The sequence below is a fragment of the Cydia strobilella genome, chromosome 6 (genome assembly GCF_947568885.1).
Source record: "Cydia strobilella chromosome 6, ilCydStro3.1, whole genome shotgun sequence".
In the NCBI taxonomy this organism is placed as follows: domain Eukaryota; kingdom Metazoa; phylum Arthropoda; class Insecta; order Lepidoptera; family Tortricidae; genus Cydia; species Cydia strobilella.
Window position 1 is genome coordinate 20,840,004 of NC_086046.1, and position 15,959 is coordinate 20,855,962.

At 40.7% G+C, this 15,959-nt stretch overlaps 1 protein-coding gene across 1 annotated transcript in view; it reads left to right on the forward strand.

The window, feature by feature from the left end:
- Window positions 1-2,123: 2,123 nt before the first annotated feature.
- Window positions 2,124-15,959, forward strand: part of LOC134742307 (stalled ribosome sensor GCN1) — a 64,569-nt gene continuing 50,733 nt past the window's right edge. Inside the window, exons 1-16 of the mRNA XM_063675358.1 lie at window positions 2,124-2,212; window positions 2,288-2,390; window positions 2,721-2,916; window positions 3,101-3,284; window positions 3,376-3,537; window positions 4,259-4,511; window positions 5,579-5,757; window positions 7,163-7,360; window positions 8,681-8,842; window positions 9,439-9,595; window positions 10,342-10,668; window positions 10,898-11,091; window positions 12,134-12,309; window positions 13,317-13,448; window positions 13,872-14,001; window positions 15,629-15,709. Of these exons, the coding sequence (XP_063531428.1) occupies window positions 2,198-2,212; window positions 2,288-2,390; window positions 2,721-2,916; window positions 3,101-3,284; window positions 3,376-3,537; window positions 4,259-4,511; window positions 5,579-5,757; window positions 7,163-7,360; window positions 8,681-8,842; window positions 9,439-9,595; window positions 10,342-10,668; window positions 10,898-11,091; window positions 12,134-12,309; window positions 13,317-13,448; window positions 13,872-14,001; window positions 15,629-15,709 (2,649 nt within the window). The 5' untranslated portion in view covers window positions 2,124-2,197. The remainder of the gene's footprint in view (window positions 2,213-2,287; window positions 2,391-2,720; window positions 2,917-3,100; window positions 3,285-3,375; window positions 3,538-4,258; window positions 4,512-5,578; window positions 5,758-7,162; window positions 7,361-8,680; window positions 8,843-9,438; window positions 9,596-10,341; window positions 10,669-10,897; window positions 11,092-12,133; window positions 12,310-13,316; window positions 13,449-13,871; window positions 14,002-15,628; window positions 15,710-15,959) is intronic.

Genomic DNA, 15,959 nt, shown 5'->3' on the forward strand with positions numbered 1-15,959 from the left:
ATGTTTGGAATTAGAATTAGTCGTTGACATGACCGGTACTCGGTACTGACATTTTATTTGACTATACACGCACATTATTGCCACATGAAAGCTGCTTGTAGCGACACTATGTCAAAGCCAAATATGTGGCTTTCCATACAGAAGGGTCCTTATGATTTAAGTGCAATGAAGGACGTTTCCATCTGAAATTTCTCCGATGGAAAGCCACATATAATCATGTCAGGCTTTAATTTCCAAGAACCACGTATAGTTCCTTGGGTAGGTAAAGTTTTTTGAAGATAGGCAAATTATATTTTTATTCGATAGTATTCGTCATAACGATCACGGAAATGCATCTTTTTATTTTTATTTCGTATTATTTATTAAATATAATTTTTTAAGTGACCGAGATGACGTTTGTGAAACTTAATAGCAGATCAGGCACTAATACTAATGCCTGTGCACGTAATTTAATTGATGAGATAGAAAAGAAACTATAGAGATAGAAAAGTCAAAAAACTTTACCTACCCAATTGTTCTTTGATTTTTGGCTTTAATTGAAAAATAAACTGCTAGTAAGCCTAACTCTCTCTCGAGAAATTATCCTCATTGACTGGACTACATAACGCGACGGTCACGCCTGGCGTGTCGCGTCAAATTTCCTACTCGCAGGTTGAGCAGAGACACTTAACAGCATTTCCTAGCAAATTGTCCAGTTTAGACAACGATGCTTTTCCTAGTAATTGGGGTCGAAATATTAGTGCCGATACACACCTAAGATGATTTAAAATTGCCTTTTCGTGAACAACGAGCGAGGCGAGCGGTTGAAGCTGGGCAACGGAGGCGACCAGTAAGCCGAAGCTACGTAGCCGAGTCGAGTGTAGTGACCGTGCTTCTACACGCGAGGGCGGAAGCGCTGCTCTTCCGCAGCGCCGGAGTCACCCAGATCCAAAAGGCCTCCTCGCCCCCGCGGTTTGAATTAGTCCGACGAACTCCAGATTTGATGGATACCCCAGCGTTTTGATGTGCAGCGCCAGAGCGCCACGCGTGGTAAATAAAAGAACTAATGCGGCGGTAAATTGCAAACGGCGCTGTGGATGTGTCGGCGGTGTGTGTGTATATTTTTATGAAATAAAGAATTTTGTATTTGTATAACATAAGGTATTTCACAAAAACGATTTGGTTTCGGCAATTTGTATAACGTTTCACGGTTTCACCTTTGGTTTCACGTTTGTAAAATGATAGGTACTTACTATGGTACAATTTGCCTGCGACATTTACATTTTTTTTTTAATTATTATGACAACTGACCTAGCTTCTTGGATTTTTTGCTAGTAAGGCTGTTCCAGTCATAAGTAAAGGCGCTTGATAATTCTACATAAACTATTAATCTCATATCAACTTTTCAATCTAAATTCAACAAAATAATACAGTAACATCTCCACTGTCATGATAGATTTGCGATATTTTATTACAGAATAAATTAAAGTGAGTCAAATATCGATAATAATTAAAGCCATGAATCTCTTATGAATCTAGATAGTATTATGTTCTTTGATCTACATCTAGTTTAAAACTGTATTAGGCATGAGTGATGGGGGGAACTGTCAGATGTCTTATGTATCTTTCAGTAGGAATAGCAGGGAGAGCCTTGAAAGCGTTATTATTGTTTGTCCTTGTTACAGTCTCACTTTTTTTTAATCCCTACCTTAAGGGCCCTCCACAATAGCGGCGCGAAGCCGCGAACGCGAGTGTGTAGTCTAGTTCGCTAATTAGCTAAATCAACTCCACAAACGCGTTCGCGGCTACGCGCCGCGTAGTCTGGAGCGAACTTTAAATTTGTATGCTTTATGGTGGGCTACAAATCATATTGTCGCATTACGTATGTTCTGTAACTTTCTCACGGACCTTTTATGACTAAAGCAGTAATACATGAATCCAAATGAATCTATAGTCTGTCAAAGGACTGTCTCATTTCAAACATAGACAGAGAGAATCATACTATCTTTATCTTACACTAGTTCTAGCACCCGAAAGGAAAGGATGTGTATAGTTTTTTTTTTGTTTTTATTTACTACCAATTTGGTTTGATCAATGGACCAAATATAGCACCCTCTTTAAAAAAAAAATTGTGATAGTCTGTGGTACACCATTTGACAGTTCTACCCATTTTCACCGCATGAAGACGTGTGTGGATTTTACTGAATGTGCATAGAAAATGGCAGATTCCGAGGTAATTTCAATTTACATGTGCTTATTAATCAAGTAATATAATACTTCGGTTCTTCACCTATAATTTTGTTAACAGGTTCAAAAGAAATTGAAGGACATATCCTTTAAAATCCAGACCGCAAGTTTGAAGGGTCGACGTGAAGTAGTGAAGGAAATTCAGGATGTTTTATCAACAGAAGGTTTGTAGAAACAACATACCACTCATTCTTAACATCCTGAAACACCATATTCATAAATTACTCTATTAAAAACATCATAAAGCATTGACGTTTTAGGTTGTGGTTGGTGGAGCTTATTGATCTAGTATTCTATTTTGTAGCTTGTAAGTTGCAACTTAACGCAGTATATATCAATAACTTGCGTGCACCAAGCTCGCAGATGTTGTTATACAATAGGCAAGTGGCTGGAATCATTTTTAATGTGAAATTGATGTTTATTTGCTCAGTTGTGTTTAATAATATTATTCAATTGAAGAGACATGCATTAGCAACTTTTTTCTTGGTAATTAGGTATCACAGAGCCAGCAGTCCGCTATGTCTGCCGAGTGCTCATGCTCACGCTACACCGGTACCGGGATTCCACGTCCCAGTCCTATGTGAAGAGCCTGCTCGCCTACCTGGCTTCTAATCACCGGGAATGGACTCTGAGAAGCTTGCTGCCTGTGCTCCTGGAGGTCTCAGAACAACTGAGGAATACTGCTTCATCGTAAGTTGTACAATTATTAAGAAATATGACCTATGACAATAAAGAAATAATGACATTATTATATTTTGTAAGAAGTAAGCAGTTTTACTACCCTTATTATACTTCACGTTTTGTTTGACCATCATCAGAAACATAAACCAGAGTTTAATTTTGAATTGCTTTTCTCATCAAACACCTTTTTTAGTAAAAGCACATGTCAGAGCGGGCTATATGCACTGCGCTGGTCCACTGTGCTGGTGGAAGGGGCGCTCAAAGGCACCGAAGAGGATGGAGTCGACTACCCCTCCCTGGTACTGGCTCAGGCCAACCTGTTGGCTGTTGTCATCGCTGGCGGAGATAAGAGGCAGAATGATAAGGCTTTCTCTAAGGTAACTGTATCTATTAGGATACATATAATATTTGCATAAAGAGCTCTCTCAATGAAAATACTCTAAGGTTAACAAATACTTCTTTCCACAGCTGCATACGTCCTGGTTGGCTATTGGCAGTAAGCTAGCCAAGTGGCCCGAGGTCCTGTTATCTCAAGCGCCAGAAAGCGGCCCGCACATCACTGTGGCCTTCTCGGCCCTTTGCCGCCACGCCGCACTTACTGGGGATACCACACTTGTTGCACCACATAAGGTATAATTGCATGGCGAAATTTTGAATTTCAAGCACAAGTTTGGGTTCGAAAATTTGTCGCCTCTTTTGTGAAGATGTATCCCACCAAAAACATTTAATGTAAAATTGACGGCCTAGACTCACTAGCTTTGGCTCTGACTTTACTAATCCTACACCTCACAGGTTTGAAAATGAAACAAAACGGTCCGAGAAAAGGTATTTAAGGTATTACCCTGCCTTTTTCTTGTTCGTCTTGGCGATATTTGTAAAAAAGTAGTCCCTTTCATGTGCGGCTTACGCTTTCCTTATTGTACACCACAATCTAAATCTTATCTATATTCTTCTAGAAAAAGTGTATGTAAACAACACTTCATCTTCGTCGTTCCCTCATGACTGAGGATCGTGACCAAGAACTATATCCCTCAATTTAACGCGATCAAGGGCTATGTGGGCTGCCCTCTGCATGGAACCACATGCTTGTCTAATGGAATCCGACCATCTTGCCGAGGCTCTTCCTCTAGCGCGCTTGCCTTCAACTTGCCCCAGTATAAACAACACTTAATCGCGTAAAATTAAGTTTTAAATTTCTGCGTTGTCCTCATAGTCTCGGAGAAGACTGGCTAAAGTTGACATCAAATGTTCTAGCCGCGCGAATTTTTAAGTCCCGTTGTAGTAAATAATGAGTAAAAATCGTGAAAGTTTAAATCAGTGTATGTAAAGTTGTAAACAACACTTTCCCCAGGCCAAAATGCTAGAAAGCTTCACCAAAAGCCTGATCAGCGTGAAAGCCCGGCCCAACGCCGCCTACATCGCCGGTTGTACCGACCTGCTCCACCTACTGGATCGCTCCGAAGTCTATGAAACACTACTACCAGCTCTTCATAAGGCCATGCTGCGGAGCCCGGAGACCATCATAGAGGCTGTGGGCGAAGTCTTTGCTAATCTTAATGTGGATTTGGATGGGATAGCTGTTGATATTGGAAAAAATTTGATTGGTAAGTTACGTTCGTTTAGCACGTTCTAAATATACGGACCTATATTAACTACCTGTTTCCGAAATGCTACGGCTGAGTGAAGTGAAGAAAAGAAATTGAAGTGTCGTTGCATCTACAGTACCGGCCAATTATATATCACCTCCATGTTTTTACGGTATAACTTTTTATTACTATTTGTGCGTGACTTCCACCTCACTGCTTTAGGTAGTTTAGTAATATTCCTTTGTACGGGCGATGAGAAAAATTGGTCTCATGTACTGGTTTTTTAATAGTGTTTTTTTTTTATATAAAATCAACTTCATTTTTTTCTAGAGGTTTTTTAGTAATATGCTGAGTATCCTATTATAATTCACAGTATTTAATTGCAATATTCATCATATATTTGTATAAAATGACTAGTAAAATATGCAATCTACAAACTAACCTATATTGTTTACTCTATACAAGCTCATACAAAAACACTCATAGGTGATATATTATTGGCCGGTACTGTATGAGTTCCCTTACATTTCACGACTCTTCTCTTTTCGCACACTATGTATACGGTTATGGATACGGTTTTCTGTACGTGTTTTCTGAGAGGTGACCGTCAAGCTTCAGACGCAATCTTCATTTCAACTTCAAAGAATACCTATAAATCTCGGAAGCTTTTGTGTTTCAATTTGGAATTTCACCTTTTGACCGCCCAAGGACGTCAACCTTCGTGTATCCCGACAAGGTTTACGATGACGTGCTGCACACCATAGGCAAAGAATAAGTAATAGTATTATCATACAGAACGGCCACGCACCGCCCCGCCTCGATTCGAATGACCTCGCCCCGCGACACCAGATTGACGACGTTTTGCCGACCGCTCAGTACTGTTTTTAAGCAACTTACTCACACAATGACACGTGTACAGACATGCCGTTTATACATAGATTTGATGTATAACGTGTCCGCCCTGTGCCATAGGCGTGGCGTTCAAATGGGTAAATATAACTAAAGATTTTTTCTTTTCATTTATCCTTTAAGAATTATATTTAATTTATCCGTATCAAAATGAAATCTTTCACTTTTTTCCCCAGTGAATGTGCACTCAAAGGACGAATGGGTGCGCGGCGAAGCCCTACGCGCGCTCGAGCGTCTCGCACTACGCTGCTCCGATCCGAAGGCTGCTGAAGACCTGCTCAAACATGCTTTTGCAGAGTATCACGGGGCCAGTGGAAAATTGACTTCCAGCGAAGACAAAATTGCAGTACTCAATGTGAGTTAAGATTAGAGTTGGGCTGTTCGAGATGCTTAAATTTTGTACGGGTATTATTCTCGATCACACCAAACCGATAGGCCAATCAAATTAGATCCAAAAAAGCTTTTTGAGGAATTAATTTCCAGCAAGCTGGAAATCGTTTCTAGCTTCATTTGGTCCTAGATGCGTATAATCCGAGTTTGCTCCATCCCAGGTGTGGATACATTTTGGGAGCCTTGGGAGATGCATTTTACCTTGGATTGACAAAGTACTCGATGTAGAAGGAACCCACCATCAATGAGGGCTAACGCGTATGAATTCGCCGCTAGGGGTGCTAGTGTAGATGGTGGTCTTTTCCATAGTTCGAAATGTCAAATGTCACTTGTCACTTCAATGACTGACAGCTGTTCTTTAGTCTTTTGGACCACCATCAACAGAGGCGCCAACTGGTGAGCAAAAAAACGATAGCCCTCATTACAATGTCAGTAACAGCAAGGTTGTTGTAGATCAGAGTTCAGACACTGGTGAAAAAAAAATCGGATTTTAACACTATTATACCAAAAAAAAAAAAACTCAACGTGGCAACCATTTTTTACAATCTTAGACTACGAATTTCCTTTCCTACCTTTCGGATCCTCAGATGTCAATTTTTATCATGATTAGAGCAAATTTTCCGTCAGACGTACCGTTTTCGAACTACAAGCAAAAAACTGGAGCCAAGTAGTGGAACGCCCTGCCCGAGTCTGTGTTTCCGCATGAGTACAATTTGGGGCTCTTCAAGGCAAGAGTTAATAGGTATCTCATAGGTAAGCGTGCTCCACCGTAGACCACATCATCACCATTTACCATCAGGTGGGATCGTGGTCAAACGCCTGCCTATTCATCATAAAATTAAAAATAAACTGAAAAAAAGCAATAATTTATCCACACCTGCTGGGATGGTGCAAACTCGGATTGGGACCAAATGAAGGTATTAAAACGATTTCCAACTTGCTGGGAATTAATTCAAATTTAGATTTGATTGGCCTATGTGTACATTTTATCTATTCATTGTGCTTTTTTTAGGGTTCCGTACCCAAAGGGTAAAAACGGGACCCTATTACTAAGACTCCACTGTCCGTCTGTCCATCTGTCTGTCTGTCACCAGGCTGTATCTCATGAACCGTGATAGCTAGAGAGTTGAAATTTTCACAGATGGTGTATTTCTGTTGCCGCTGTAACAACAAATACTAAAAAGTACGGAACCGTCGGTGGGCGAGTCCGACTCGCACTTGTCCGGTTTTTTTGTTCCTGCTTACAGTGAAAACACTGTGTATACATACCTACTTCATAGAAGAACTGGCACGGATGAAAATAATAAGGTGTTACATTTATAAAGTCACCAAAAAAGTTATAAGTTTTAGCCGTGTTCGTTTGTTTTCAGGGCGTGTCTACACTAACAGCGCTCAACATGCCCGCGGCCACCCTCAGCAACCTACTGAAGTCAGCTTGCGCCGGTCTGGCGCGCGTGTTGGAGAGCGAGTCTCACGAGAGGACGCTGGTGGCCGCTCTGGACGCCGCGCAAGCCTGGGCGCGGAGCGCGGAGCCGCCGCTGCCTGTACCACTGTTGGACCTATACACGGTAGCACTTGTCCTGTCCTACATACATTATATACTAACAACATCACACTTGACTGACTGATAGACAGTGGCGGTACTTCCATACAAGCCCAAAAGCCGCCTTGCCTTAGTTGCCTTATCGAAATTACGTAGTGATAAGATCAATATATGTAGATTATTTTTAAACGGCGCGCCAAAAGAACTCGTAATATTAAATTCAAGCCTCAGCGCTCGGACCGCGGCGCGAGTGTTGCAAATGTTTGCCGTGGCGCCACTTCCGCGCGAAAGATAAGCTCCCTGCCGAGGTTTTCCCGAGGGGCTACAGTATGGGGTTCTTCAAAAAAAGGAGTGTACAGGTTTTTAAAGGGTCGGCAACGCGCGTGTAATATCTCCGGTGTTGCAGGCGTCCATAGGCTACGGTAACTGCTTACCATCAGGCGGGCCGTATGCTTGATTGCCACCGACGTGGTATAAAAAAAAAAGAAATCAGTCGTAGGATATGCTCAGCTATCCTGCTCGCACTTGTCGGCTTGCAACCGGGCTTGCTTTTTCGTCCCGCTCTAGGCGCTCTAAGCCTACAAACCGCCATAGAATGAATGTAACTATTTGTTGGTATGTATAGCAAATTTACGTTGCAGGGGCACTGCACGAGAATGTCGCTTACGTAACGCCATTCGTCCAATATTTCAGAATATGCTGATAAAGCAATATTGGATCTGGTAATATTTCATGACTTGGCTAACAATGGGCAGTATATTCCCGAGCTTTTTTATTTTATTATTAAAAATGTATTTAATTCATAATTTATTGCTTATTATCATGTGGTACAAAATTTATTTGCTGACATGTCCCATAATTACTCAGTTTAATTAAGTTATACGCATGTATGTAATTAGTTCGTAAGATTTCTAACACAATGCACTATTGTTAAAGAAATAAATAAATGAAAAAAATGAAAAATTTACGGATTTGGGTGAGGTAGCTGCCATACAAGCCAAAAGCGTTACGTAAGCGTCATTATCGTGGAATTCCCCTACAATATGGTTTATCATGGATCAGGTAACTGTGTCGATGCTCGATGATGATCCAGTCAGCATCTAATAGTGACAGAAATTTTAACCGAATATATTGCAACAAACGTTTGTTAAGAATAATAAAAATGTGTTTCGTAATATTTGACTGTGATACTAACTTTTGACCCATGACATAATACATACTCGCTTGTATATTTTAGCAATTAAAGTTCATTAAACATTGTATTGATTGTGTTTACATATCTTTTCTTTGTTTAGCCTATTCCAAAATAAAACCCATATTTTCACACACTATTTTTTGTATTCAGAAAATCCAGTCATCCAAAAACGCGACAATAGGCGTTCGAGTAGCCAGCCTCTGCCTACTATCGCGCGCCCTGCGCTGCGCCGCGGCTTCACCTGCTCAAGAACAAGCTCTGCGACCACCACTAGTACAGGCAGTCGCTAAAGCCGCTCAACAACCGCTACAGGTATTGTTAAACAGTTTTAACACCTAGACACACATCGATTATGAAACTAAGAATTAAAAACAATATTAAATCGTTTATAAACTCTATTCTCCGGCACGGCCGTCCTGACTTTTGCCGTCCACGTGTGAAGCGGTGCACAATATATCAATGTTGGCAAAGAAAGTCCGGCCAGCTCAGAACGCAACACTAGGCGTGCGAGTAAGTAGGCCTGTGCCTTCTGACGCGCGCACTACGCCGCGCCGCGGCTTCACCCGTGTAAGAGCAAGTTAATTTTACGACCACCGCTAGTACAGTCAGTCGCTAGGGCAGCTCAGAAACCGCTACAAGTATGGTTTAACTTGATGTGCATCTATTTAAAAATGTAATATCAGGATGGCCGTGTCGGAAAATAAATCAATACTTATTTTTTTGTGACACGGCCATCCTGACATTCAAAACGTCCACGTGTGAAACGGTACACGATACCTCAATGTTGGTAAATAAAGTCATTTCAGGAGCAGGCTCTACGGCTACCGCTAGTAATGTCTCGAAAGCTGCTATGCAACCGCTTTTTAAACCAGGAGTTTTTGTTTAGTATAACGTATTAATTATTCCAGCACCCGGTAGTCCACGAGGGCGCATGCGCGATGCTGGCACTAGTTCTCCTGGATTCAGCGCGTGAACTTCCTTCACAACCATCGTGGGTAGCGCTCACACATCCAGACAAACACGTTTTACTACATGACCGAGCGCTCGCCGCCGCCGCTGATGACGGTAAGCACATTTACTTATAAGAAACTCAATGTTTTTGAAAAGTCTTTCACTAATCACCTAGCTCCGAGCTCCACAGTAAGCTTGGAAGCTCCAGACTTTGTTTTGACCGTAACACATTTATCCAGTCAATCAGCAAATCAGCTATCCTTTACGAAATATCAAATTGATTTGTTAATGTGAAGTAAGTACGCATTCTGTGACTTCACAATGAATCCACCTTGTATTGTTTTTCGTTTACTTTATAATAATTGAAATTAAGCGCAGAATGTGAAACAATTTCATTGATCTTTCAAAAACAACCCTATTATGTGCTTTTAGTAATACGTGTTTTGATTGCAAAATTGTAGAAATTCTAACTGAAAGATATACTTTTCACCATCATTTGCCATTTTTCAAGCATCATACAAGCTACACAATCCTCTCCACAATTTACAGGTTTAAAGAATGTTTAAATGAAATTTATGAATTTGCCTCCGCCCACCAATCAAACTATTATTTTAATATATCGGATATAAAAACGAGGTTCAGATAGAGTGTATGTTGTTTTAACCTGTAGCCGCCCAGACCTATAAAAACATCTCCCATTCCATTATATTTTAAAGCTTTATTTTGACAAATCAAAATTACATTTGTCTTGACAAATTTGAATGTCTGTGCGGCTAGGATAACAGTATATTTATATTTAAGTTATGAACCAACCATACAGTGTGCTACATAATTCCACTATAACATTTACCCCTTTATAGTCCTAATGCAGGTGGTGCTGCTATGCAGGACCGTATTGGAGCACTACCCCAATATCTCAACCGACCAGCACTCTCCCATCTACCGCGCCTTAACCATCATGCTGCTCTCACCTATCAAATCAGTCCGTACACTTGCTCTAGAAGAAGTGAAAAGTCTATTAGCTAAAGAAGACAGGGCGCTAATGGCGAGATACTTGGTGTTGAAGTTAACTGAAGTGTTGGAGGAGGGGAAGTTTGGTGGGAAAGAGAAGTCGCCGGAGGAGAAAGTGACGGATGTAACGGGGAAGATGGTTTTGGATGCGGTGCAAGCGCTCTGTTCGTTTAAAGGTAAGTGGCATTGTATTGAAAGTAGTTATCACGCTGATGTAGGTCTGCACGCCGCTCCTATGTGAGAGCAGGATAGCGCTGTTTACGTATATTGATGTCCCGCTGGCACACCGGAGCGAAGTGTGGATCCGCATCCTATGTGAAAACCGCCTAAAAGTACAATGTTCATTGGATTCTTTATGTTATAATGAGAAAAAAATGTAATGCATGCCTCGTTTACATCACGCAGGTTACTCGGAGCAAGACGCGCAGCTACTCGCCATCGATGCGTTACGTGCCAGTCACCACCCACTGGCCGTGGCCGTGAACAAACGTGCCTGGGCTCGCACTGTTCGATATTTGAAACTGGACCCCAAGGCACTGGTTGGACTGTATGCTAATAATTTGAAGAATTCTTATGTTTGCGGATACACGCCGAGCGAGGTTAGTAAAGTTTGTCAAAGGACTGTCTCATTTCAAACATAGACAGCGAGAATCATACTATCTTTGTCTTACACTAGTACTAGCGCCCAAAAGAAAGGGATGAGTATGATTTTCCTGGTTGTTACTGACTGACAAATTGGTTTGATCAACTATATTTTAAACTTTTTATCTACACACATATCAGGATATGATATGATGCCTGCAAAATCCGTAAATAATGGCCAACTTTAAGATAAACTGTTTTGTTACAAAGAAAATTTTATCTGTGAAAATGTTATTTAGCTAAATAATAACATCGATTTCGATAATATTATTTCATTCAAATTTCGAACATCTCTGAAAAATAAAGAAATTTGATTTGACCTCTATTCTAATATCAGTCGAGATGACGTTTTATTCGAAATGAAATGTCAATTGCATACAATTTTGACAAATCACGCTTGTTAGTTGGTATCGAACGATATGGCAATCGACCCCCACTTTAGTTTGTCTCTGAATTTAAAAAAAAAACTACGGATGCGTGACATGCGTGAAAAAAGTTTTCTTTGGCGCCATTTGACTTGCAGTTTATCTTTTAATTCGTTTGTAAGTAAAAAAAGAATTTGTTTTGTTATTTTTAAAGTAACAGCCACATAAACTACTATTGTTTACTTGCTTTTTACAAGCTTTTATTTAACTTGCCCTATTAGTATGTACGTTATTTATTAGTGTGGGTAAAATCTTGGAAGCTAAATTTGACCCACTTCCTGACTTCCAATTGAACTGAAATTTTACATACATATGTAAATTGGATGGCAATGCAATATTATTATGACATTGAGCTGATCTGATGATGGAGACAGGAGCTGGCCATGGGAACTCTGTGATAAAACGACGCAAACTAATTGTGTTTGGGGTTGTTAGAATTGTCTCGATGAGTATTAATTGCCTGTGGAAAGAAAAGTATAGTCAGCGATAAAAGCTTGTACCAAAAATGAAATTTTTGCCAATTTATTCTTATTGTTATAAAGTGAACTTTGCTTTTATACATATTTTCCCCCAGACTCTGTCAAACGTGGTATCAACACTATCATCGTGGAGCACAGACGTGGCCGGCGCGGCAGTCTCAACAGCGCTCAGAGCTTTACAAGATCCCGCCCTTTTGAGGGTGACTCGACACGAGTACTTCACCTATCTGACCATGGAGGGCGAGCTGTATGACAAGAGCTGCGTACCTGGGTAAGTATATAATAAACAATAATTCATTTAGTTTCAAGTTAGTAAAACTTAATTCTAAATTATGTGAAATAAAACTATGAAAACGGATTATATCGCGTATATTGAATTTATAATACATCCCGACGTTTCGAACTCTTTACAGCGTTCGTGGTCACTGAGGAAAAATTACAAAGTGCAAAAATACCCACATACTAAAATAATGAACAATCATAGACTACAAACTTTAAGGCTGGTTGTACATGCAAAATCGGTTCATAAGGCTAGTTATACACTATAATTATTTTTCAAGTAAAGATATATATATATACGCGATAAAAACTATGCCGGCTCCAACCCTACACCACGGACCCGAGAAGATTTAATTCCCTCCTAAATTGTAGGAGGGTATCCCAATATGGGACCGGCAACAAACTCGGCGGGACACATCTTTTCAAAACATCAGAATGTCCAGCATCATCCAACACTAAGGTCTCACAGTCTATGTCTCGCTTGCTCAAAGGAGCAAGCGAGACATAGACTTTTTCCTCAGTCACCCGTTGACCACGAACGCTGTAAAGAGTTCGAAACGTCGGGATGTATTATAAATTCAATATACGCGATATAATCCGTTTTCATAGTTTTATTTCATGAGTAACTATCGCGGTAACCGAAGACAATATTATCTAAATTATGTATTAGTATTTCTTAAAACCCTGTGGAAGAGGCTGATAAAATACAGACATATACAGAGACAGAATCATAGACAAATATCGCAATACCTACGTCGTATGTGAATTGTGGCCGGCGCGGCAGTTTTAACAGCCCTCAGAGCTATAAGATCCCGCGCTTTTGAGAGTGACTCGACACGAATACTTCACCTATCTGACGATGGAGGGCGAGCTGTATGACAAGAGCTGCGTACCCGGGTAAGTATATAAGAGGCTGACAAGCACATTAACCACAAAATACTGACATATACAGAGACAGAATCATAGACAAATATCGCAATACCTACGTCGTACGTGACTTGTGGCCGGCGCGGCAGTTTTAACAGCGCTCAGAGCTTTACAAGATCCCGCCCTTTTGAGGGTGACTCGACACGAATACTTCACCTATCTGACGATGGAGGGCGACCTGTATGACAAGAGCTGCGTACCCGGGTATGTATATAATAAATAATAATTCATTTATTTTCAAGTAAGTTACACTCATAATGTGGTTAGTAAAACTTAATTCTAAATTATGTATTAGTATTTCTTAAAACCCTGGGGATACATACAGACTTCGGGGTTGGTCCCATAGTAAAATTTGCTCAGTATAATCCCAAAATTTCCTTGGCAACGGGAATGCACATATTTTTGGCCACCCTACATAAAAGGCTGACAAAATACAGACATATACAGAGACAGTATCATAGACAAATGTCGCAATATCTACGTCGTACGTGCGCTGTGGCCGGCGCGGCAGTTTCAACAGCGCTCAGAGCTTTGCAGATTCCGCGCTTCTGAGGGTGACTCGACACGAATGTTACACTATAATTTATGTGACAGAACTAACCAACTAAGTATACGAAAAAATTGCAGAAACGAAGACAACAACGCGATGAATCTGAAGCGCGAAAGCAAAGCGTACAGTTATAAAGAGCAGCTCGAAGAACTGCAGCTGCGGCGCGAGTTAGAGGACAAACGGAGGAAGGAGGGCAAGCTGAAAGAGGTAATATCAACCTTAGGACAACGACATAAGGTCTACTTTTGTGAAAAGGTTTTTAACCGCTGCTCCACATATGTGCCATTCTCAATCAAAAGGGTACTTATTGTCGGTTGTCAATAATGCGCTATTTCCATATAGCTTCAATTTAAAATCAACCTTATTGAAAAGCGACAATGTGGTGCCTTTTGGTTGAAAATGGCACATATTTATGTTCTGTGTAGAGTATTGTTGATAGTACTCGTTCATAGCTTTTTCGATTTTTTGGTTGTAGTTTCCTCGTTGTAATAATAATAATTTGAAAACTTTGATTTGAATAACTTCTCGTTGTTATTGAGCAGATTTAGCATAGGTATATAAAAGTTGGCATTGTAGGCATTTTCTATCGCGTGTATAACGGGGAGTGCTCCGAGGAATTGATCGGATTAATCACTGCCGCTTCTTTTCGCAATCGCCCTACGCGACAACATTACCATCCTCACCACTTAGATGGTTGGCAGTCCTCAACTGTGCGTTTCTCTAGAAACTTCCTGCATCGCACAGCTAAACTGTGGAATGAACTGTCGCTTGCGGTATTTCCGGACCGATATGACCTTCAAACCTTCAAGAAAAGAGCGTACTCCCATCTTAAAGGCCGGCAACGCACTTACAACCCCTCTGGTGTTGCGGGTGTCCATGGGCGGCGGTAATTGCTTACCATCAGGTGATCCGTCTGCTCGTTTGCCTTCTATTTCATAAAAAAAAAAAGTTTATCCTTTATGAAATGAAAGCATTTAATTCAGATACAAATAATCCATATTATGTTAGTAATAACTTATATTAAGTGTGTTAGTAGAAAGCATAATTATAATTACAATTGACATGCACGGACATCCAGTGAGCGAGGATAGGGCTGTCCATCCTCTCAGCGATCACCTTCAGGGGAGTGTTGGTACTGCCCCGCGCCCTGCGCCCCGCGCCCCGCGCCCCGCGCCCCGCACGCGTTGCCCAGGGACGCCACGCGCTTGCGCAGCACGACTTGAAAACCGCCGGTTCTCCACGCGGCGAACATTCCTGACGCGCTACATCGCCAGGGCAGCCCCAACAACCCCCTGAAGGCGTTATTGTACTGGACGCGCAGAGCACTGTAGGCTTTTTTGGTGTAGTCACTCCACAGGTTGCACGTGTATAGGTTTTGACAATACGTTTTGAACAGGGTTTATAAGGTAGAGGGAACAAAAATCTTAGTTTTTTTAACATTATTTCAAATAGGGGATTACTGCAATGTTCTGCCACCAGAGTGCAGGACTAGCCTTTTTAGTAAATCATAGAGTAACTTATACATACTGTACCTTTAACAGGTTTTTGACAAGTTTTCAGAGATAATAAAATATGATATTGATGCATCAAGGCGGTTTGCTTACAGAGAACCTACCGGGAAACGCGAATCCGAAAATTCGCTATCTGCCTCTATCGCTCGAATATGCAAGATGTTAGATAAACAAATTTTCTTGTTTCACGATAGACCCTCACATTGTGGTAGTGGCGCCCTGGCGCTCCCTACGCAGAGTTTCGCGTAATTTACATATACATATGTGCGTATTGATAGAGTGCACTTCTAGGTTTTTTTATCAAAAACTTTTTTCTTTTGTAGGCCCCACTATCGGCGAAACAGAAGGAGGCTATTAAAGCACAACTGGCCAAGGAGAGTGCTATACGCGAGAGATTAACTTCCGTAAGTAAATATTTAGTGTTATGTCTATATATTTAGCCATATTTTTTTGTACAAAATGTGATAGATTAAAAAAATGTGGGGCACTTTAAAATCTTACATTTTTAAACGGTCCTAAAGTTCAGTACATCTAGTCTAAACTAGACTAAAAAAAAATTCAGATATGCTTCAAAACGTTTATTAATTAAACAATATTTGAGTCACGGTCACGTACTTATTTGATACTTGATACTTTATAGAAGCATCTAATCTA